Genomic DNA, 22,602 nt, shown 5'->3' on the forward strand with positions numbered 1-22,602 from the left:
CATCTCTTTATCCAAAACCCTTTGGGCCAGAGGTGGTTTGAAATGTGGACATTGGGGGATTTTTTTTCAGAAGGGCCACATGGTACATAATCCATTTACTGACTTGAACTGTCACAGAATCTTGGATAATGCCCCACCCAATCAATATATAAGATCCTATAGCAAACTGAATGAATGTTCACAGTAAGTGGAATAAATGAAGATCATGAGTAGCCTCATGCTAGAGAGATCAAGGAAAGAAGTTATGAAAAAATATTTTATTTTTGGAGCTTTTTGGATTGGAAAATTGTGGGTCAGGATGTCAGCCTGAAGAAACAACACAGTAATAAAAAACCCTTTTTGTACATATATTGTTTTACAAGCCAGTAAAAAATATTGGGTTGGCCAAAAATTTCGTTTGGGTTTTTCTGTAACATGGAAAACCCCGTACGAACTTTTTGGCCAACAAGATATCTGTGGGGTACATTCCTAGCAGAGTAATTTCTGGATAAAAGGGTGAAGGAATTTTTAGGTTTGATGTATGTGGCCATGTTTCTGTCCAGGTGGACCGTGGCAACTTGTGCTACCCACGTGTGAGAGTTCTGTTTCTTCACGTGCTCAACACACAAGCTCAATAATAAGTGTATGGATTTTTTTTTCTGGATTTAGAATTGAAAAATTATCTCATTGTAATCATAATTATAACCATCTCATTAGAGTATTAATTTGTATTTTTCTTTCTATGAGGGAAATTTGTTATTTCTATATGTTCTAAATACCCTTTAAAAACAATGTTTTATAACCAATAAGAACTGCTAGCAAGGTTTACTGAAAAGACTGACATAATACATTTAGAATTAAAAAAAAGTAAGACTTCTGCAGAGTTTGATCCATGTTTGAAGAAGGAATCAGTCAATTAGGGCTGCTGATGGTGGTTTGACCCGAGGCCACGGACCCTCTTTGTGGTCTGCACATTTCTTGAAAAAAGAAAGGAGACAAAGTGTGCAATTGTATTGTATCTGTTTTACTTATTTTAGACTTTAATAGCTAGAATGAATAGCATGAAAATAGAAACCCCAAGCAAAAACGTTTGCTAAACTGGAGAATTTTAATTCTGAATCTGTGTTTCCTGTGACAGCTCGCCCCGCTTTTGTAATCCAACCCCAGAACACGGAGGTGCTGGTGGGGGAAAGTGTGACCCTGGAGTGCAGCGCCACGGGCCACCCCCCACCGAGGATCACCTGGACCAGAGGCGACCGGACCCCCGTGCCCGCTGACCCTCGGGTGAGCATCACGCCGTCCGGCGGCCTCTACATCCAGAACGTGGAACAGGAGGACAGTGGCGAGTACACCTGCTTCGCCTCCAACACTGTGGACAGCATCCACGCCACGGCTTTCATCATCGTCCAAGGTGAGAGCATCCACGCAGAGGCCCCGGCTCCCCGCAGCCTCCCTGGCTTGCCCTCGAGCCAGCCCCTCTGCGGGCTCCGCCTGGTCTTCCAGTCCCGGCCTCATCGTCTCCCATCACATCTGACCTTCGGGGGGACTTGGTGATATGTTTATTTTCCAAGTGCAGGCTTTAGGTGGTCAGAGCTTTATTTTTCGGCTGTGTTCCCCACACGAATGTGGGTACGCATGCCAGTTCACCAAGGCCTGCGTGTACGGAATCAGTATGTCTTACACACGTCTTGGAATTTCCTTACGGTCAATTTTTGGACATAGGGTCTGAGAATATGTGTAGTTTTAAGACTTAATGCTGTGTGTTTCCAAATTCCTTAATTGACTCTGTAATAAGTTTATTAGTTTTCAAATCAATTGCCAGGCGGGGCTTTGGTTAAGAAGCGCTGGGACAACATGGACGCGGGAAATGCAGAGAATGAGTTCTTTCCTTCCCCTCTGTCCCCAGTGGAAGCCACGTCACTAAAAGTTGGTCCTTAATCCGTCCTCTGGCCCTTTCTTTGCACGTATGACCAAGCAGTCATGTCACTGGTTTTTACCTTTTTTGATTGTGGTTGTTGCTTTTATAAAAATGGAATTATATTACATATATTATTCTGTAATTTTTTTCACCCAGTAATAATAAAATAACTCCTGTCACTATGCACAGTTGCGCTAGATGACATTTTATACCATTTGCAAATATTAGTTTAGGTTGAGGAGTGAGTTGAATCTCTTCAAGTCAGGCCCCTTCCAGGAGCTGAAGTAGGTCATTACCTGTGTTCTGTGTTGTAGCCTCAGTGCTGTTAAATTAAGAGTCTTCTGCACACTTGTCAGTGTGATGCTGAGAAGCACCCAGCGTTTGGTATTCTTCCTTTTCACTTTCCGGCATCTTCCTCTGCTCGGGATGCTGCACCCACAGTCGGGGTCCTGGTAGGACTCTTTGAGGGTGGGCGGTGTGCCTTCAAAACGGCGTTTTCACCCAAAGCTGTCTCCTAAATGTTGCGTTTCCGACGTCTTTCCCTCCGGAAGCGCTTCCTCAGTTCACCGTGACGCCCCAAGACAGAGCCGTCATCGAGGGTCAGACAGTTGAGTTCCACTGCGAGGCAAAGGGCTACCCACAGCCGGTCATCGCCTGGACGAAAGGAGGTGAGCTGTCGGGCAGGACGGCGGCCCACTCCCTCTGTCCTTCCCTCCCTGGGACTCGGACCCCCCGGGCAGGCCGGTGCTGGCTGAACCCGACGTGACCCAGAGCTGCGGGCACGTCCAGTCACGGGTCACCCCCTCACACACAGGACAGGAGACCTGTCCGCACCGAGGACCTGGATGTCAGGCCCATCTCCTCCCGAGTAGTCTGGGTCCCGCCTTCAGTGTGCACTGAATTAGCCTCTGGAGCAGATTGACTAGTGTGCAGATAGAACTTTCTAGAAACTGGTGGTAGAATATATGTACTGTATATATGACTTTCTCGCTTGAATTCCCAGAGTTCTCTTGCTGTTCCCCAACAGGTGTTGTGACTTGACCACGTTAATTCCTTGGGTGGGACCCCAGCCGATTTCTCTAGCTGGGAAGCTCCTGGGCACACAATGTGGGGAAGGCCAGCCCGTCACCCCAGGGGGGTGACAGCAGCCTGGCCGGCAAGGCTGCAGAGAGGCAGGTGCCAACGTTGGCGGACCATCAGGGTCTGCCCTGGAATCGAGGGGGTGACAAGCCCTGGACCAAAGGGCACCACCATCCCTTCCGCCTCTGAGGGGCCTTTTCCAGGGATCCTGGGAGCAACCTGGATGAGAGGAGAGCTCCATGTTTTCGGGAGGAGAGGCTCATCCCTACTTGGGGAGCCGCTTGTCTTTAAACAGCACCAGCCCCATCCCCTTCCCAGCCCTCGTCCCCTTTCCAACCCCCATCCCCTTCCCAGCCCACGACCCCTTCCCAGCCCTCATCCCTTTTCCGTCCCCCATCCCTCTATGCCCAGGCTGGGACCGGCCTCTCCCCGTCTCCGACTCTGCATACCACCCTGGCTATTTCTTACTTAGCCCTCGACCCCCTGGTCCCTGCCCCTTGCTCCTTCTCTGGAGAGTCTGGGGGGGGCAGGGTCTGTGTGCTATTTGTCCCTGAACTGTCGCACACGCACAGGTGTGTGACAAAGGCCAGGATGGTGACTCCAGGCCAGATCTGGGGAAGACAAGCTCTGCGACCCCTTTGTCCCTGAGTTAGGGTTCTGCCTCACCCTGAGGCTCCCGTCTCCCACCTCTAAGGCCAGGCTCGTGTCCACGTATCCCTGTCACTGAGAGTGCATCCCCACCTTGCAGGGAGCCAGCTGTCGGTGGACAGACGGCACCTGGTTCTGTCATCTGGGACACTTCGGATCTCGGGCGTTGCCCTGCACGACCAGGGCCAGTACGAGTGCCAGGCCGTCAACATCATCGGCTCCCAGAGGGTCACCGCACACCTGACAGTCCAGCCCCGAGGTAGGCAGCGGTCCCGCACCGCTCCCTGCGATGGACCGTCCCCCGGACTCGCATCCGAGGCCGTAGTCGTAGCCCGTCTCTCCCATGTCGGCTGTGAGGACACTGCTGCCTGTGGGACACAGGTCACATTATGTCACTGTGTCACCCCTGCCTTCCCTGGGGGTGAGCAAGGTGGCCCCTGACCCAGCAGCACCGGCTGACCCGGGAACAGGCCCTCATGTCCTCCTGGACGTCAGGTTCTGCCTCCTGCTGGCCCCGGGTCCCTGTTGAGAGCTGGAAGAGGAAGGCAGGAGAGGTGATGACCTGGGGGGTGGGCGCGGAGGGGGGCTGCCTGCAGAGGGTCCCTGGGGGTCGGAACCTGCGTCGGCTCCGGCTGATGGGCTCTGGGTCTGCCCTCCGGTGCCGAGCAGGCAGGACAGTGGGCGGCCCGTGGGTGAGGTCATCAGCCCGTCCCCTGCTTCCTCCCGTCACCAGCTCTTGGCGGGGGCGGTGCTTGGACTTGGCAGCCCCAGGCCGCCCCGAGCAGACCGGAGCCGTGCGGACAGACCAGATGCTGCCGTGCAGGTGGAGGGTGGCAGCCCTGGACCGTCCCTCGGTCCCGTCCGGCTGCTTCACTCCGGCAGCTGCAGTGGGAGCACTCCGTGCCCTGGGCCTGCCCGGACCGAAGGCAGGGCCTCTGCTCGCCTGAAGCTTTTGGAACAAATCAGGAGTCTCCCGGGTTCTCCACGTGTGTCAGCCCGTGTCCCTTGCCTTGCAGTCACCCCGGTGTTCACCAGCATCCCCAGTGACACGACGGTGGAGGTGGGCAGCAGCGTGCAGCTGCCATGCAGCTCTCAGGGGGAGCCCGAGCCCGCTATCACCTGGAACAAGGTAAGGGCTGCGGCGTGTGGCTGGGGGCAGCTGCCCCTGCCCGCTGCTTCTCCAGACCCCCCGTAGCTGGAAGGCAGCCACGGTGTAAACAAAATGAGACAAACTTTGGACATGCTCCTTTACGAGTCATTCTTGGTGACAAAAGCAAAGAAAACCCTTTTGTTAGATCCTTGGTCCCGTAATCACTAGAGAAGGTTTCCTGTTGTTTCATTTCTCTGTGTTGTTCTTATTAAGCCCAGTAAAGAAATGAATATCAGTGTTTCAGTATAAGCAAGTGTTTTAATATGAAACTTGTCCCTGGAGGTCGTGCAGTGGCTCTCCGGGAGGGAAGTGCGGGTCTTCAGGGCCCTGCAGCCTCGGCCTCGCCGGGGGTGGCTCAGGCATCCTGACTTCTCCCACACCATCCACCCCAGTACACGTCCCACGAAGGTCGCCTTCTGTGCCCACGCCCCAGCACGCGCACCCCAGAGATCCAGGGAGGTCCCACAGAGTGAGGTCTTAAGCTTTTCTGGGTCTTTCGCAAGCAGGTGGGAGAAGTTCATCCCCTTGAATTGGCATCGGGCAAGTTCCTCCCAGCGCCGGCGGGTCTCAGCACAGCCACCGTGGTGGATCCGTTAGTGAGGCCCTGACACATGGTGCCGCTCTCCAGGGAAAATACCTCTGCTCCTCAGGTTGACCCCACTGTTCCTTCCATTTACCTTGCTCCAGGATGGGGTTCAGGTGACAGAAAGTGGGAAATTTCACATTAGCCCCGAGGGATTCCTGACCATCCACGACGTGGGGCCTGTGGACGCCGGCCGCTACGAGTGCTCGGCCCGGAACACGATCGGGCAGGCAGCGGTCAGCATGGTGCTCAGCGTGAACGGTGAGCTCGCGGCACTGACGCTCCACGCGCGGTCGGAGGCGACCGGGGAAAGCAGGGGGTTTGGGGGTTCGGGCGTTACCAGAAGACAGCACATCCCAACTTTGCAGGGAGGTGGGCGGGGCCCAGAGAGGCACAGCCGTCCTTCCTCCTGCTGCTCTAGGCTCTGCAGGCAGTGTGGTCGTGCCCTTGGAGATCTTTCCTCGCTCTGGGTTTCGTGGTTGGTTTAGTGGTCACCCAAACCCCCTCAAATTCTACAGCATGTAATTTACAGTCACCGTTTGGCAAAGCACAGACGTAGTTACTGCTGCGAAAGAATCCCGGCCCCTTCACTCTGTTTTCTCTCTGTTCTGGGCGTGTGTGGCCTTGTGCGGTCCTGGCGTGTATTAAGTCTTCATTTTAAACCCCCAAATAGTCAAGGACCATTCCCTTCCCTGGATCTGGTTGGTGGTCCTAGAGCCAGGTGGACCCCGGCTCTGTGCTGGCCTGCAGAGCTCACCCAGGGCATCCCCTCCAGCCCCACCATCTGGTCCATCCAGGTGTCACCTCCATCTTCCTAACATTCCATGTGTTCTGGGCCAACAGGGTAAAATGCACAGCCTGTAGCTTTGCATAACGTCTTTTTAAAAAAATATTTTATTTATTTATTTAGTTGCACTGGGTCTTAGTTGCAGCTCGCGGGCTCCTTAGTTGCAGCATGCGAACTCTCAGTTGCAGCATGCATGTGGGATCTAGTTCCCTGACGAGGGATTGAACCCAGGCCCCCTGCATTGGGAGTGCGGAGTCTTTTAACCACCGCACCACCAGGGAAGTCCCTGCATAAAGTCTTACAGTTCGACCCAAACCTGCACTTTGTCTCCAACTCTCTCTGTGCCCCGCTTTCACCTCCCGCCCCCCAGCACAGAAAGCCTGAGTTCTCGGGTAACAGAGCCTCCACACCCAGGCCCCTCCTCTGGACGATCCCCCAGTTCCTCCCGCAGGAAACATCCTCCACCTGCATGTGCGTTTTTGCCTTCTCCACTTTAATCACCTAATCTGCCTTCTCCGAGGGCTGGTGAGCCTCAGACCTGCCTGGGTGTGGTTAATTTATATGCCGACACCTCACACCCCATACTCCACACTCTCTGCACGGTGCCTGGAGCCTGTGGGCACCTGCAGACAACAGTAAAGGCAAAACTGGAAACCTTTTTTTTTGAGGGGGGGGAATGTTAAGTGACCTTATTTTCCCATTATATTAGAGTATGAAGTGATTATAAATTAAATCGGTGAATCTCCTGACTTAAAAACAGTTTTTTTCAATTAATGTTTATTTTTATACTTGAAAAATAATGTTACTTTAACATGAATTAGTTATATGTGAAGTTTAAAAATAATCTCCCACCCATAATCCCACTCCCCAAAAATAACCACCCTGAACATTTTAGTGAATTTCCATTACCCTTTTTTTTAAGGCATATACATAAGTGTTTTTGGATTATTTTTCTGTGATCATTGCTTGAAGAAAAACAAAGTCAGTTTAAATCATTGGTAGTAATGAAATATTAGGGTAATAAAATTATGTAAGATTATTCTGTCCATTTGTCTAACACATGGCATAAAAATATTAGCTTCTAAAAATTAGTAAATTGGGGCTCTGTTTGAGGTCGGTGTCAGAAGGGCATATGTCCCAGTCTGGAGCGGGGGTGTATTCCAGGAGGGAGGGGTGTGTATCCCAGATCAAGTGAAGGCAACATTTCAATACGGACATTTTCAACTGTGTCAGATTTTCTAGAAGCGTTGAGTATTTTGAAGGAAAAGGATACCGTTTATTAAAATGCATGTTGTTGGTGACCTGGCATGAGACATTTTGAAAAATAAAGGTAAAAGATCGGTTGGAACGAGGTTATTTTATTTAGCAAACTCTAAACTCTAGAAAAATGTCAGTATTAAGTGAAAAAGGAATGAAAAGAGGAAAGTACAAAGGGAGTCATAGCTTCATAGGTGTCAGGTTTATCCCAGTGTGCCTGAGTGTGTGTGAACATATGTGCATGTATGTATAGTTACGTGTGTGCATATATGGTCACGTATGTGTGTGCACACGTCGTGTGTGTGTGCGTGCCCACATGCACACATGTTGGGTGTAAGAATGTCTGATCCTTCCTTGACGGGATAGGATGAAGGGAGACTAGAGTCTCCGGAGGGTGAGCGGGCTGAGATCCAGCACCCAGGCAGGGTGGCCTTTGATGGGAGGAACACACAGAATCCACTGGAAGTTAAAGCACCACACTCTCCGCCCAGCAGGGCAGCTGCTCCAGTGGGCCTGAGTCAGTGCCTCCCCTACTGGGCGATGCTTTGGTAGAAGAACTTCAGTGTTTTAAGTTACAACTACCTTGTCCTTCTGTGGGGTGTCCCATGATTTAAAAAATTAAGCGTCTGCAACTTCCATACAGTTTGAAAACAGCTTCTCGTAGAATTTTTGATGAAATAATTTAAGGTTTGGTGTGAAAAGTAGAAATAACAGTGGAGAAAAGTATGCCTCAGTCTAAGTGACATAGAGTCTAGACATTATTCTCTGACTCACTTGTGTGCACGTTTTCCGGTGATGTGTGACCTCGCATTTCCTAGTTCCCGATGTCAGTAGGAACGGGGACCCATTTGTAGCCACGTCCATCGTTGAAGCAATCGCGACGGTGGACAGAGCCATAAACTCCACGCGGACGCACTTATTTGACAGGTATCTGCAGAGGCGGGCGGGGCTTCAGACGGTGATTCTCCTACGCAGTTTTCACCTGTTTGATGGGAATAAAACACTGTTTTAATTTGAAAATCATAAACAGTGTTGGTGTTAACTTTGCTGGGGGTTAAGATAACAGAAAGATACTCCTTTCCAAGTAGAAACTGAACTATGATTCACAAATAGAACATTTAAAAACAATTTTGACTCATTATTTTGGCTTGTTACTCAGTGATTTGGCAAAAACAAACTATTTCATAAGCCCTTTGTGCATTTGTTCATCCTGGCAATTCCAAAGTGTTCTTTCTGCATTTGAACTGAAATAGTATATTGGTGGTTTTTTCTATTGACGTAATTAATTATTTGTTTTTAGTGTCTTTTGGTTTTGTTCGTTTGTTTTGTTGCCTTCCGCTTGGGATGAGTAAGGTACGATATGTTGTGTCTGTAGAAACGTAGCCACAGAAATATTTAAGAGCAATAATTCTCCTTTGGGCGCGAGTGGCCTTTGTTCTCAGTCATCTGTTCCGTTCTTCCCTTTTCTTCCCAAACACCCGCTAGCCGACCGCGCTCCCCGAATGACCTGCTGGCCTTGTTCCGGTACCCACGGGACCCCTACACTGTGGAGCAGGCCCGGGCTGGGGAGATATTCGAGCGGGCGCTGCAGCTGATTCAGGAGCACGTGCAGCACGGCCTGATGGTGGACCTGAACGGAACGAGTCAGTACCCGGGCGGGGTCCACACCCCGCAGATCCCTTCCCCGTGACGATGTCCAGCCGGTCGGGCCCGGGGTCTGTGATGATCGCGGTCACGTGCGGTTGCCTTGAGCTGGGATAGGCCTGTGGCTCCCCAGGTCTGATGGGCGACCCGGTGGTGACCTGACATGTGCTCAGCACAGGTGGTCCTGCTGTCCTGGCCCCCTGGCTCTGACCATCGGGGTCTCTGGACAAAGGAGAGCCCCTCGGAGGCCGTGGGTCCAGGTTGGGGCTGTTAGAGAGGACGCTGATGGAGCCCAGCAGGTGCTGCACAGACGGTGAGGGTGAAGTCACCCCCTCCTCTGCCTGCTGCGGCAGGGGGGCAGGGGGCCCGCCCGTGAGCCTCTGCAGGGCCGGAGGGGGATTAGCGCCCAGAGGGTGTTTAGGAGGAAACGTTTTCCTTGCTGGCTCTTCAGCCGTTCAGGACTTTCTCAGGGCGGCTGTGACAGAGCAGGCGTGCCAGCCTCGCCCTTCTCTCTGGGGAAGCGGGAGATGCCAGGCTCTCGGGTCTGAGCCCGACGCCAGATGGCGACGGCAGCCCAGTGCCCTGTCCCTGCAAAGCTCCTCTCTCGTGCAGGCCTCCAGCGCTTGTGTGTCTGACTGCTTCTCCCCAGCCTGGGAAATTTCACCTCCGGTTCTTTACTGCTTCTGTATGTGGGTGCTTAGGACACTGTCCTCTGCAGAGGGGAGCTGCCACCTGTCTTCTTTAAACGTACATGGGAGTCCGTCCTAAAGGGAGAAGCGAGATGCGTGGTGACCACCCCGCAGCCGTGTGGGGAGCGTAGGGAGCGCGGGCCCTGCGTGTGGAGCCCCAGGAGCCTGGTCCGGGAGAGCTTGGAGTGGGAGTTGGTGTGCCAGGTCCTTCCCAGCCTTTCCTGCTGGAGCTTCCTCACCTCCCTGCTTGTTCTCTCCTGGGTCCCGGCACTGCTGCTCGGTCCGGCAGGCCCAGCTGGCAGGGCCCGCAGGACAGCGCTCGTGCCCGCCTGGTGCCCGGGCTGCTGAGGCGTGTCTCCACCTTCTGTCCAGGTTACCACTACAACGACCTCGTGTCCCCGCAGTACCTGAGCCTGATCGCCAACCTGTCGGGCTGCACGGCCCACAGGCGTGTCAACAACTGCTCAGACATGTGCTTTCACCAGAAGTACCGGACGCACGACGGCACCTGCAACAACCTGCAGCACCCAATGTGGGGCGCCTCGCTGACCGCCTTCGAGCGCCTGCTCAAGGCCGTGTATGAGAACGGCTTCAACACGCCCCGTGGTATCGACCCGGGCCGGCACTACCATGGGCACCCACTGCCCATGCCCCGCCTGGTGTCCACGGCCCTCATCGGCACCGAGGCCATCACCCCAGACGAGCAGTTCACCCACATGCTCATGCAGTGGGGCCAGTTCCTGGACCACGACCTGGACTCCACGGTGGTGGCCCTGAGCCAGGCCCGCTTCTCCGACGGGCAGCACTGCAGCTCCACGTGCAGCAGCGACCCGCCCTGCTTCTCGGTGGCCATCCCTCCCGATGACCCGCGGGCGCGCAGCGGGGCGCGCTGCATGTTCTTCGTGCGCTCCAGCCCCGTGTGCGGCAGCGGCATGACGTCGCTGCTCATGAACTCCGTGTACCCCCGCGAGCAGATCAACCAGCTCACCTCTTACATTGACGCCTCCAACGTCTACGGCAGCTCCGAGCACGAGGCCCGCGCCATCCGCGACCTGGCCAGCCAGCGGGGCCTGCTGCGCCAGGGCATCGTGCAGCGCTCGGGCAAGCCGCTGCTGCCTTTCGCGGCCGGGCCGCCCACCGAGTGCATGCGCGACGAGAACGAGAGCCCCATCCCCTGCTTCCTGGCGGGCGACCACCGCGCCAACGAGCAGCTCGGCCTGACCAGCATGCACACGCTGTGGTTCCGCGAGCACAACCGCGTGGCCGCCGAGCTGCTGGCGCTGAACCCGCACTGGGACGGGGACACCGTCTACCACGAGGCCCGCAAGGTGGTCGGGGCGCAGGTGCAGCACATCACCTACCGGCACTGGCTGCCCAAGGTGCTGGGCGAGGCGGGCATGAAGATGCTGGGAGAGTACCGTGGCTATGACCCGGGCGCCAACGCCGGCATCTCCAACGCCTTCGCCACGGCCGCCTTCCGGTTCGGGCACACGCTGGTCAACCCGCTGCTGCAGCGGCTGGATGAGAACTTCCAGCCCGTGGCGCACGGCCACGTGCCGCTGCACAAGGCCTTCTTCTCCCCCTTCCGCATCGTGAACGAGGGCGGCATCGACCCGCTGCTCCGCGGCCTGTTCGGCGTGCCGGGCAAGATGCGCGTGCCGTCCCAGCTGCTCAACACGGAGCTCACCGAGCGGCTCTTCTCCATGGCGCACACGGTAGCGCTGGACCTGGCCGCCATCAACATCCAGCGCGGCCGCGACCACGGCATCCCGCCCTACCATGACTACCGCGTCTACTGCAACCTGTCGGCCGCCCACACCTTCGAGGACCTGAAGAACGAGATCAAGAGCCCCGAGATCCGGGAGAAGCTGCAACGGTGGGTGTTGGGGGGTGCAGCCCAAGGGGTTTGTGGTCCCTGGATTTGAGTGTCAGTCTGTGCAGCCTCGGGGACAGGGGGCATGCGGAGATGGGGAGGGGTCAGGTTGAGGCTTGACTTCAGAGATGAGGGCCCTGTCCGGCGGGCCTGATGGGAGGGGTGTGGAGGGATGAGACCGTCAGGCAGGACGGGACTAGCCCGCCTGCGCTTCGGGGAAGAGACCCCGCTACAGCCTCGGGATCCCGAGCGCCAGCCCTTGGCGCCACAGGACGGGCAGGCCCCCAGCTGTGGGGCTTTGTCCGGAGTCCTCTCCCTAAGCCCGCTGTCCCCCAGACCCTGGCCCGTCGCCACGTCCCCTGCACCCCCATCGGTCACAGGCAGCAGCCTCCCCGCTCCTGGGAGAGGGCTCGCTGGGCCGGGGGCATGGAATTGGAGGACGCCCAGTGCGCGGGGTAGGGCCCCTGGGGACCCCAGGGAAGCCCCTCCTCCGTGGGCCCACAGAGGCCAAGGCCGGCCCTGTCAGGCCACGAGGGGCCGGGGTCTGGCGGGACGAGGCTTCCTGCCTGTAGCAGCTGCCTCCTCCCCAGAATCTCTGCGTCCAGATCGCTGATTAGACAGGGTCCTCACGACGCACCCGCCCCCGCCCCTCTCGTGTCCAGTCTGCCCTGGCTCCTTAAGTCCTGTTTTTCTCGCTAATGGTTCCAGTCTCTCTGGGGGGCTCTTTAGTGGAAATAACCACTCACTAGAGTTTTCCCACAAGGGTCCCCTGTAGCCCACTGGTCACTGTGCACTTACAGTATGTTCTTGCCCATTTGAAAGAACGGTTTTAAAAAGGAAAAATACTTTTCTGTAAAGGCTCACTTGGGTCATTTTCTGGACTCTCCTGCTCACTAGGAGGTAAACTGCTGATGCTTCAGTCACACGCTTAACCCCGCGGTTCAGGCATGTTCTCTTTAGGGCCTGGCCTGTGCCTTCCGGAGAAAATGACTTTTACTCGTAGTTTATCACAGGTTGTGAATAAGTGCACGTCATGCTCTACAGTTTAAGATGATCCGGTGTTCGTTTACATAACAGTGTCAGGTTGCCCGGTACATAAACACACGCTCCCCCGGTACAGAGACCTTCGTGGCACGGGCTGCTCAGCTAGGGTGTGTGGACTGTCTGTATTCTTTATGCTTGAATATCCTCCACTGTTCTTGTCCAGAGTGACGAGATCACTTTCCCAGTGTTTCTTTCCTTTGCCCAGCGTCTGTCAAGCCGTCTGCTCTCCAGCTCAGCGCTGCTGGGGGCTGGGGGCCCTGGACCTCGAGTTCCAGGGGCCCTGGGGAGGCAGTCAACATGACCCACCCCCAGGAGAGTCACGCGTTTACCCTCTTCTGCGTCAGGCCTGACTCACCGAGTGGGGATGAGACAGGTGCCCGGGAAGAGTGACGACACGGGACAGTGGGTCCCAGCTGTGGGCCAGTGAAGCTGTCAGGGAAGAGAGGCTTTTAGACGGGGCTTAAGGGAGCGTGTGCTCGCACCTGTGTTAGTGGCATCCAATCAGATCTGTCCATTTCTGGGTGCACAGCGAGGGGGGAGTGTGGCCTGTGCTGGGGGGCTGTGAGCAGGAGGGTGCCCTGCCTCGGTCTGGGGTCTGTGGGGCCCACCTGTGTGGCCAATCACCCGGGGGTGGGGGGCAGACGGAAGGGGCCCTGCCCAGGAACGGGGTGTCTCCTTTGGGAAAAGCCCCTGCAGGCGGAGAACCAAACTCGCAAGGCTCTTCCTGACTGTGTTTCCATCTGAACTAAAGTTCAGTGTGAACATCCTCGAACTTGGATAAAGTTCAGTGTGAACGTCCTTGAACTTGGGAGAGTGAGGATGGCGTGTCCTCGGACTGAACGCCCTTCCGGCAGCTTCGCGCTCACCCTGCTCCTGAGATGGGGGGTGCTGAGGACGGCCCAGCACAGCCCTGTCCGCGGTCAGCACCCCTAATCCAAGCAGGTGGAAAAGGCGCCTCAATTACAGGACGCACTTAAAAGGTCCAGTGGAGCTTTGTATGGCAGCTGAAACTAAGCCATTATCATCTTCCGAGGGTGTCAGGAGAGATTAGATAAGAATGATGTTATAGAAGTTGCCAGCTCTTTGCTTGTAAGCATTTATTTCTAAGGAATTGGAAGAATTGGATGAAAAAGTTTGTTCTTGAACATTCAAACCTTGCTGTCTTAGTCTTTTGTGCGATTTCTACTTAGTAAGTAGTTTCTTCATAGCAAGTATGTTTTCAAAATGTGGTAGAATCCCAGTATTGTTTTGAAAATGTGTCTTTAGCTGTATGTAGCTTATTCTTTTTATGTATCTATGACAAAAACACTGGAAGGGTTTACATTAAGATGTCAAGTTGTCTCTAAACAGTCAGGAAATTTCCTTCCTTGTGTTTTCTTGGCTTCTCTAAGCTTTATGTAATAAATATATCTGTGTGTGTTTTTTATCATGCGTATATAAACGGGAAATAGGAACATATATTTAAAACATAATGGATAGCTGCTTTAAAGAGATAAGTGGATTTTACTCAGTGAAGATCTGAATAACGTCAAATAATGATAAAGAAGACGTGAGGGTTTTATTTTCCCCTGGTTGCTGGGCTCTTCACCACGTACAGCTTTGCTCAGTGAATTTAAGGCTCCGCTTGGTCTCATAGGTTATACGGCTCCCCGCTCAACATCGACCTGTTTCCCGCCCTCATGGTGGAGGACCTGGTCCCCGGCAGCCGTCTGGGGCCTACCTTGATGTGTCTGCTGAGCATGCAGTTCAAGCGCTTACGGGACGGGGACAGGTAAATGCACATGCACCTGCCGCCAGGTAATTCAGTAGGTGGCCATGTGCCGGGCAGTGTTTCTGGAAAGTGGCCTGTGCTGGTCCATCAGAGGAGCTGGCCCCTGCTGGTTTTAGTGCAGGTTTCTTGGTCTTTGTTTTTTGAGTGGCTCACAGTAACGTTTGAGTCCATTTTTAAGTGATAACCTAATTGAACCACTTACGTCTCATCGCTGGCACAACTGAGTGTGAGGAATATTTTAACCAGCCCCCTGGGGCTTTTGCGCTTCATGTTTTCCCTGAGCTTGCTCTCGTTCTGGGGAACGCAGGTTGTGGTATGAGAACCCCGGGGTCTTCACCCCCGCCCAGCTCACGCAGATCAAGCAGACGTCGCTGGCCCGGATCGTGTGCGACAATTCAGACAACATCACGCGTGTGCAGAGGGACGTGTTCCGAGTGGCCGAGTTCCCACACGGGTACAGCAGCTGTGACGAGATCCCCCGGCTGGACCTCCGCGTGTGGCAAGACTGCTGTGAAGGTGGGCGTCCCGGGGCCCTGCCGCTCACCGGGCTCCATCCTCCTTTGGGTGGAAGCTTAATCCCCGCTAACGCACGGGCTGGAATCACCACAGCAGTGAGAACACAAACGAACCAGGCAGCTCTAGGGGGTTGCTAAATTCTGGAGTATCCCTACTGAGCAGTACTGTGGAACCTAAGAATAATTAAAGTCATGATTCTGAAGAATTTGTAATGCCAAGAGATAGGAGTTAGTAATGAGAACTACGAAGTAAAAGAAACAGACGGCAACACTTTAATGAGGTTATTAGCTCCCAGTTTTTCTTTAAAACCTACCACACGTCTGCATTTGATAGCCTGCCTGTCTGTACCCGCAGATAAAATAGGAACAAGAAACAGATCGAAAAGCTTGCCAGACATCAAATTTAATTTTTAAAAAGGTGTGCTATGTGTTCTAAATGTCCAGAAGAGCTTGTGTAAGCAGAGAAATGTGCTATGAAACACCTTCTGAGGAAGTGGAGAGGGACAGGCGGCTGCGCGGTGGCCTCACCCAGGCACCCGGGAGCCCGGGAAGGTGGCGGTGCCAGTCCTGCCGCCGCGGCTGCTTCTGGATGCGCCGTCCAGGCGGCTCCTACACGGCATTCCTGAGCCAGGTCGTCGCTAACCTCGACGGCACGTTCTCATTGGAACATAATTTTGGTTTTATTCAAACTGTGATCAGAGACCCAGGGAACATTGCAATGGGGGGCACATTGAGGACCCATTCTGGGGAACCCCGCTCTTGTGGTGAGGAAGTGGGGCCCCGAGCCTGGGGCAACAGCACGGGCCACACAGCCCCTGCGGGTGAGGTGGTCAAGGGGGGCCCAGAGCCCGGCCCCCGGCCCTCAGCCGTCGGCCGGCGGTGCCCGTGGACACCAGGTGCAGAAACCAGAGTTTTCTTTCCCACCTCATTATTTCCGCGGGAATAGCCCTGGCCAGGTTCTCGCTAGTAATTAATTTTAATGAGCTGTTATTGTCATTAGTAAGTATTGAAATCTGGGTTGATGCACGTTGCGTGTGTGTGTGTGAGCGAGTGTGTCTGGTGTGATTCTGTGTCTGTGGCTTCTCTCTGTGCATATGTATGGTGTATGTAACTGATACATGGAATACGTAATGTGTTACGTATAGCTATAATGAATACGATTTGCAACGTTGTAGGAGAATTCACATAAAAATTAAAATTTTGCTCGCTACATGCCCAAGTTTCCAAAGCATTAATTTCCCGTTTTTATAGCTGTTGGGAACTTGTTTTGTTTTTTTTCACTTTTTAAAAAAAATATTCTGACTAGTATATTAAGGTCACAACAGGTTTCCACACATATGGCAGACAATTTGATTCTTGTGTTTGCAGACAGTTGTTCTCTTTGAAAATCATTGGGAAAACCCAGTCCTACTTTTCAGATACAGAAACTTCATTTTCTGATAACTTTACCAGATAGATTCCCTGTAGCTGCTTAGAAAGGAACAGGACAGGTTCTCTGGTTTTTTGCTCCAAAACCCCGAAGTCCTCTGAGAGCCTGAATCTTGGATCGAGGCTTTGTCCTCTGTGTCACAGCCCAGAGCCTTTTCCTGCTTCAGCTGGACGGTCAGAGATTTAGGCACTTGATGCAATTTCTGACATCCTTTCTTCTGGATTCTTTTCCTCTTAAAAATAGCAGGCATAGCCCTCAGCTGACAAAACTTAAAGAATGCTTTATAAGCTTTATCTGTTTTTATTTTAGTCCAAAAGCCATATCTAAAAAGTGGCAGAAAGAAAAGAGTTATGGTTTGACAGAACCAAATGTCGGTAGCTGTTATCAACACCTCAGTGTTTATAAAAGACTCACTTAACCCAAACTTTCTTAAGCTTCATCTCTTAATTGTGTATTTGTTTAATCCAAGTACGAAACCTGCACACGTGAGAAACCTAAGAAGCTGCTCTTGGGAGGATGTGTGTCTTTTTCTCTTGACCAAAGTTATGAATTTCAGCTTCTCTGTGAGGACTGATGAGTCACGGAGAGGAAGACACACACATGCACACACTTTTGAGATCACTGTAGAAGTTACTGAAACAGTACCAACAACTCCCGTGTGGGCAGGACAGCAGGCGCATGCTCCACCCAGAGGAGGGTGTCGTCAGGGGGGAACACTGGGGGTTGGGGGGCTCCAGGCCGCTCACCTGGGGAGGGGAGGGGAAGGGGAGTGGGGACGGTGCCTCCACCCCTGCCGACCTGAGCGCCCAGTGTGTCCTGCAGGAAGGACAGTGAGACTTGCCGAGCTCTTCTTAATGTCCCCTTCGTGGGAGTCGAGGCCCTAATGTGTCTGCACTTTGCCCTCAGACTGCAGAACCCGGGGGCAGTTCAACGCGTTTTCCTACCACTTCCGAGGCAGGCGGTCCCTTGAATTCAGCTACCGGGAGGACGAGCCAGCCACGGATGCGGGGCCTGGGAAGATGCCAAGGTACGGCCGGGCCCCACCAGGACCCTGGACCGTGCACCCTGCCAGCTGGCCCTTGGGTGGGTGGGTGGGGGTGCCTCGAGGGCACCCATGCAGTCACTCCACACGCCCCGCCCTCGGCCCCGGGAGCCGCACACCCTTGGCTGCGTCCTGAGTCTCCCTTGCTTCTCCCAAGCAGAGCCGGGACGCCCGGGACGAGGCTCAGTAACGCCTCGGCCACCGCCTTTGAGCGCCCACCTGTAGCAGGGACCAGCGACTTCCGGGAGTTTGTCCTGGAGATGCAGAAGACCATCAGGGACCTCAGGAAGCAGGTTGGGCGCTCCCCATCCTCACCTCCCCGGCCTGCCCGGCCCCTCTCCACCCTTGGGCCCGGTGTGCGTTTCTCCCGTGACAGTGACGGGAAGATGCTGCCCACACGCCCCTGGTCCTCGGTCCTGGAGCCTCCAGGGAGGTCACTTCTGTCCCTCGGCCCTCCTTTTTGGCTTGGCTCCAGCTGGGCCACCTTGAGCTGCCCTTGGACTTCCTGGGACCGGGGACCCTCGGCCATGGGCTGCCCACTGGCGCGTTGGGTGAAGGGCGCGGGTTCCCCCTGAACACTGGCTGTGAGGGGCTCCGGGTCAGGGCCACGCAGAATTCAAACCTCAAGTCCTGCCCGAAGCCTCCTCTTCAGGGATGACTGTTAAACCTCTGCTCCCAGGGGGGATCAGGAGGTTTTGATGGAGGTTGGGTCCCCTTGGATGCCAGAAGGCCACCGGCACATCCGTACTCCGGGGCTCTTCCCTGGGGGTCTGCAGGGTTTGCAGACAATGAATGCTCTCCCCTCCGCACCCCGCCCCTGCCGTGTCTGTACGGGGGTCTCAGTGTGATGTCACCTAAGTGGGAGTGAAGAGTGAGATCTCAGGTTAACGGGACACGTGCAGATTTCAGAAGGTCTTAGTGAGAAGGGCTTCTGATGCTGTGGAACCTTCCAGAGACAGGCCTGCGAGTGGGGGATCTGTGGTGCAGGCCACGTCCTGCTTCTGGGGGTCTCAGTCCGCGGGCTTGGAAGATGTTTGTATCTTCCGTTCAGCCCCGGGGGGAAGTGCGCCGGCTGCTGTGCATCTGCCCTGTGCTTGCCCTGTAGCTTCTCCTCCCGCCTCGGGGTCTGGGGACAGAGTTGACAGCCTCAGGTGCTAACAGACTCGCCAGAGTTGGGGGGCACGGGGGGAGGGCGGGCCTGGGCGGGCCTACCCCAGCCGGCCTCCTGCTGGGTTCAAGGCCTGGACAAGAAGCCCTTTGCCTGGAGCTGGAGACAGAAAACCCAAGCAGATCCTGAGCTGACCGCACAGTGTGTCCTAAGGGCCCAGGGTGGGGCTGCACCCTCGGATGAGTGCCCAGGGCCAGACGGCTGACCCCGACCCCTGAGAGTCGACCCCAGTGAGTCCCCAGGGAGCGGCGGAGAGGCCTGGTCGCTCTGCACAGACGGGTCAGGCTGACCGGAGACGGGGGATGCAGGACGGGGCGATGAGAGGCTGGCCACCCCACGCCCGGCGGTGTCCGTCCCACACCTCGTTTATCAGTCAGTTGAGACTCGGAAAACCCGAACGATGGGCTAAATAAACGAGGTGGAAGTTTACTCTCCTCTCACGTATCCCAGAGGGAAATGGGCCGGGGCTGCCGGGCCCTCCACGGTGCACAGGCCCCAGGGTTTCCAGCCCCCGTCACCCTGTCAGTGCCTCCCTCCCAGCAAGAGGGTGGCCCCAAGCAGGGGCTGGTGTGCGTCGGGGTCAGCAGCCGGTCACAGCCCAGAGCTCCTTTGTGAAGCTGGTGCAGAATGCTCTCGTCACCGGTCCTGTGTCGGCATTCTCTTTGCTTCTTTCTAAGGTTTCTCTTCTCTTCTTTACCGACTACTCGCCGTATTTACAGTCCATGCACTTCTGGCCTCAGACACGGTGGAGGTCAGGCTGTTGTCATGGAGCTTTTGGATAAACAGCTACCAGCTGCCTAACGAGTAAATCTGAGGTTCCAGGAAAGTGCTTTAGAATATTCACCTCGGTCCCCGTTCGTCGTGAGCCATCGTTTCAAGTGAGGGAGCAGGTGCGCGGTCCCCAAGCTGCCTCTGCCACGTCCCGGTGACCAGCGCTTCTGCTTTGCCGCAGATAAAGAAACTCGAGTCTCGGCTCAGCACCGAGTGCGTGGATGCAGACGGCAGCTCGCGCGCGGACGGTGCCACGTGGAAACGGGATCCCTGCACCGTCTGTGAATGCCGCGTGAGTGTGGATGCCGCGGGGGACCCGGGCAGGCAGCAGGGCCGTCAGGGCGCTCGGCTGTGGGGTCCCCTCCCATGTCCCTTGAGAACTCAGGGCCCTTCCCCCGGAGCCGTTGCTGAAGGTCAACACGGACATCACTGCCCCTGGTCAGCGCGGGGCTGTCCACACTGTTCTCGGTCCGGGAGCAAGTGGACCGAGGGGGCAGTGGTGGCCGCGGGGGAGAGGGGCCTGGCCGCTGCCCAGGCTGGGCGGGAGTTTCAGGGCGGGGTTGGGAGCCAGGACGGAAGGACGGCGGGCGGGTCGGTGCAGATGGGGAGGGGACTTCGCCCCCTGGCCCTGGAGGAGCAGGGGTCCGTCCGGTGTCCCTGGTGGTTGTCAGGTTTGGGCACAGCCCTGTCCTCCCAGCTCCTCTCTAGCCGGCCCTCCTCCTGGTTGACACCCAGGGACGTGATCCCGGGGTCCCCAGTGGGAGGTCAGAGCTGGGGTTGGGGTGAGATGCAGGGGCCGGGTCCCCAGGACTGACGGGCTCGGGCGCCGTCTCTCCTCCAGGACGGGCAGGTCACCTGCTTCGTGGAGACTTGCCAGCCGGCCGATTGTCCAGCACCTGTGAGGGTCGGCGGGGCCTGCTGTCCTGTCTGCCCGGGAGACTCCGTGGGGAAGAAGCCCTGAGTGCCTCTGAGCCCTGAGCTTCCCCCTCGTCCCCTGGAGAGCAAGGCCGGAACGGGCAGTGCAGGGGACAGGGGACAGCGAGGCTGGGACGTCTCGGGGCCACGGCACGGAGCCGTGTCGGAACTCGCCCAGGGGGCTCAGGCCGGAGTGTTCGCCAACAGACCACGGAGCAGACATGTGTCCTAACTTCATGTTAGATTTCTCAGGTTTTTATTTAATTTTTTCTAAATGAAAAATTGGTGCTACTATTAAATTGCACAATTAAATCATTTAGGCTCCTAAATTGATTTCACCTAATATCACCGTTTCTTCTCAACTGAAAGTTAGTCCCGCTTGGTTCTGGCACCAGGAGCTTGCAGAGTGGAGCCGCCAGAGGAGGGACACGGGATTTGAAAGAAAATCAGTCTCTGGCACACGGAGCAGTGGCTGCGGAGCGTGTTGGGTGACTGGTCTGGGCAGTGAGCACATCCCCCCAGCCCCGGCCCTCGGCAGCTCCCAGGGCATCACCTGGACCCACAGGGCGGATGACCCCGCCGCCTGGAGCAGCAGCCCGTCCTGCGGCTCCCGACTCCTTCACCCGGGATTGGAAGGTTTTTCAGCCGCGTTTAGAACAGGTCTGCGTTCACCTGTAACTTGCACGCACGCTGGCTGGTGTGGACCAGCTGTGAAAACCCTCCGCTCCACACCACGGTACCTGCTGACGTGCGCGGCCAGCGTTAGCCACGGCCAGCGCACGCTGTGTCCCACCAGAGCCCACGGGAGGGCCACAGTGCTCTAGATTCTTCATCCAACGGGAGGAGTTCGAATGTTGGGAACTTTCTAACTTCAGGTTGTGTGAGTGCATTGAAGAAAAACAACCAATCCCTATACCTCATTTCTATTTTCACAGCGTGTGATGTTTTATGAAATTTCGCCCATGTTTTAGTTTTAGATACATCAGAAAAATCATTTCCACTCTGCAAAAGTTCTCGTAGGATTCAGTGAAAAGCAACTTCCATACCTCATGGTCTCTGTCTTTTTAACTGACCAAAAACCTCCTGTCTTGTTCCAAATACAAAGTGGTGTGTGTTCTGAGAAACGTGGCCCTGGACATCCTGCTCAGTTCCGCAGACCTGAGTGTCCACAGCGAACCGGGTCCTGTGCTGGGCACGGATACAGCGCCCACATGCCCTTCCCACAGGAGACCCTCGAGGACCCCGGCCGTCTCGGCCCGAGGGGCCAAAGCCTGTGGCCCGTGTGGAGCTCATCACAGGGGGCGGGGGGCGGGGGCGGGAGGCAGGGCTCCCGCCAGCATCCAGCAGGTAGTGGGCAGTTTGAAAGCCTGGTTTCAGCCCAGCACAGGCCTCCTTCCCGGCCACAGGAGACCCCAGTGCCTGCCCTGCTAACATTCCAGCCCGAGGGCTTGGCAGCAGCTTAAACACGGTCGGCTTGAAGTCTGTCCTCACACATCACTAAGTGATCAGTAAAAACTCCAGTGTTTCACGGGCACGGGACTTCTTTTGAAATAACAACTCACACTGAATAAATAACCAAATCTTGGAACCAATCTCTGTAAGCAGAAAACGGATAACTTTGTCTGAAAGTTGATGGCTCTGTAAGTTGCTCAGGTATAAAATCCCGCCTTCTGGAGTGTTTTGGTGTCTGAAGGTGCCCGGGAGGTTTATCTGTGGTTTCTTGCAGAGGGTGGGTTTAGACAGGCAGCCTAGCACGGCGTTGTCTAGCCCGACGGGAGGCTGACTGTGATTCACAGAGAAGTTCTGCGGTTGCAGTTGGAACGTCTGCGGAATCGGCCGTTTGATGAGGTGGTGGGAGGGGCCTGGACACGCCTCCAGCCCCGTGGGGAGCTGCATGTACATATGCCCTGACTTTTCTAACCCTTTGCCAGGAGCAAGTGCCTTTCTTCTGTTCATTGTAATCAGTCCGTCACCAAAGAGACGTTTGCACTATGTAACGATGCCTTTCAGTTCCAATAAATGGGCCACATTGTCAAACGGAGAATGGGTGTTCTTTTCATGAGCCGATCCCAGAGGTGGGTCCCCGGGGGAGCCCAGGGTCTCTGCACGAACCACCATTCATAGAAAAATGTGAAAAAGGAAGAAAAACAAGGGGATTCATTAAATGGAGGCTGTCCTCCCCTGTGGCTGGGATGCTGTCCTGTGGACAGAGCTGACCTCCATGTTGTGAATTTTGGGCAGGTTGGGGGCGAGCTCCCAGGAGAAACCTCCAGCCCCTACCCTACCCCCGAGGTTTCTGGCTCTGTGGCCAGAAACGTGTGACTGTGCGACAGCTTTCC

General features: G+C 55.2%; 1 protein-coding gene across 1 annotated transcript in view; it reads left to right on the plus strand.

Annotated features, from left to right (window-relative positions):
• The window catches only part of PXDN (peroxidasin), a gene marked incomplete at its 5' end in the record, with an annotated part of 64,548 nt that extends 44,007 nt beyond the window's left edge, over positions 1-20,541 (plus strand). The window contains 14 exons of the mRNA XM_079721144.1: positions 1,118-1,390; positions 2,449-2,565; positions 3,726-3,884; positions 4,642-4,754; positions 5,463-5,619; positions 8,221-8,329; positions 8,888-9,045; positions 10,108-11,611; positions 14,289-14,423; positions 14,731-14,939; positions 17,274-17,394; positions 17,570-17,702; positions 19,530-19,640; positions 20,190-20,541. Coding sequence (XP_079577270.1) covers positions 1,118-1,390; positions 2,449-2,565; positions 3,726-3,884; positions 4,642-4,754; positions 5,463-5,619; positions 8,221-8,329; positions 8,888-9,045; positions 10,108-11,611; positions 14,289-14,423; positions 14,731-14,939; positions 17,274-17,394; positions 17,570-17,702; positions 19,530-19,640; positions 20,190-20,309 — 3,419 coding nt within the window. The 3' untranslated portion in view covers positions 20,310-20,541. The remainder of the gene's footprint in view (positions 1-1,117; positions 1,391-2,448; positions 2,566-3,725; positions 3,885-4,641; positions 4,755-5,462; positions 5,620-8,220; positions 8,330-8,887; positions 9,046-10,107; positions 11,612-14,288; positions 14,424-14,730; positions 14,940-17,273; positions 17,395-17,569; positions 17,703-19,529; positions 19,641-20,189) is intronic.
• Positions 20,542-22,602: the final 2,061 nt, after the last annotated feature.

This window comes from Hyperoodon ampullatus, assembly GCF_949752795.1.
Source record: "Hyperoodon ampullatus genome assembly, chromosome: 15".
Lineage (NCBI taxonomy): Eukaryota > Metazoa > Chordata > Mammalia > Artiodactyla > Ziphiidae > Hyperoodon > Hyperoodon ampullatus.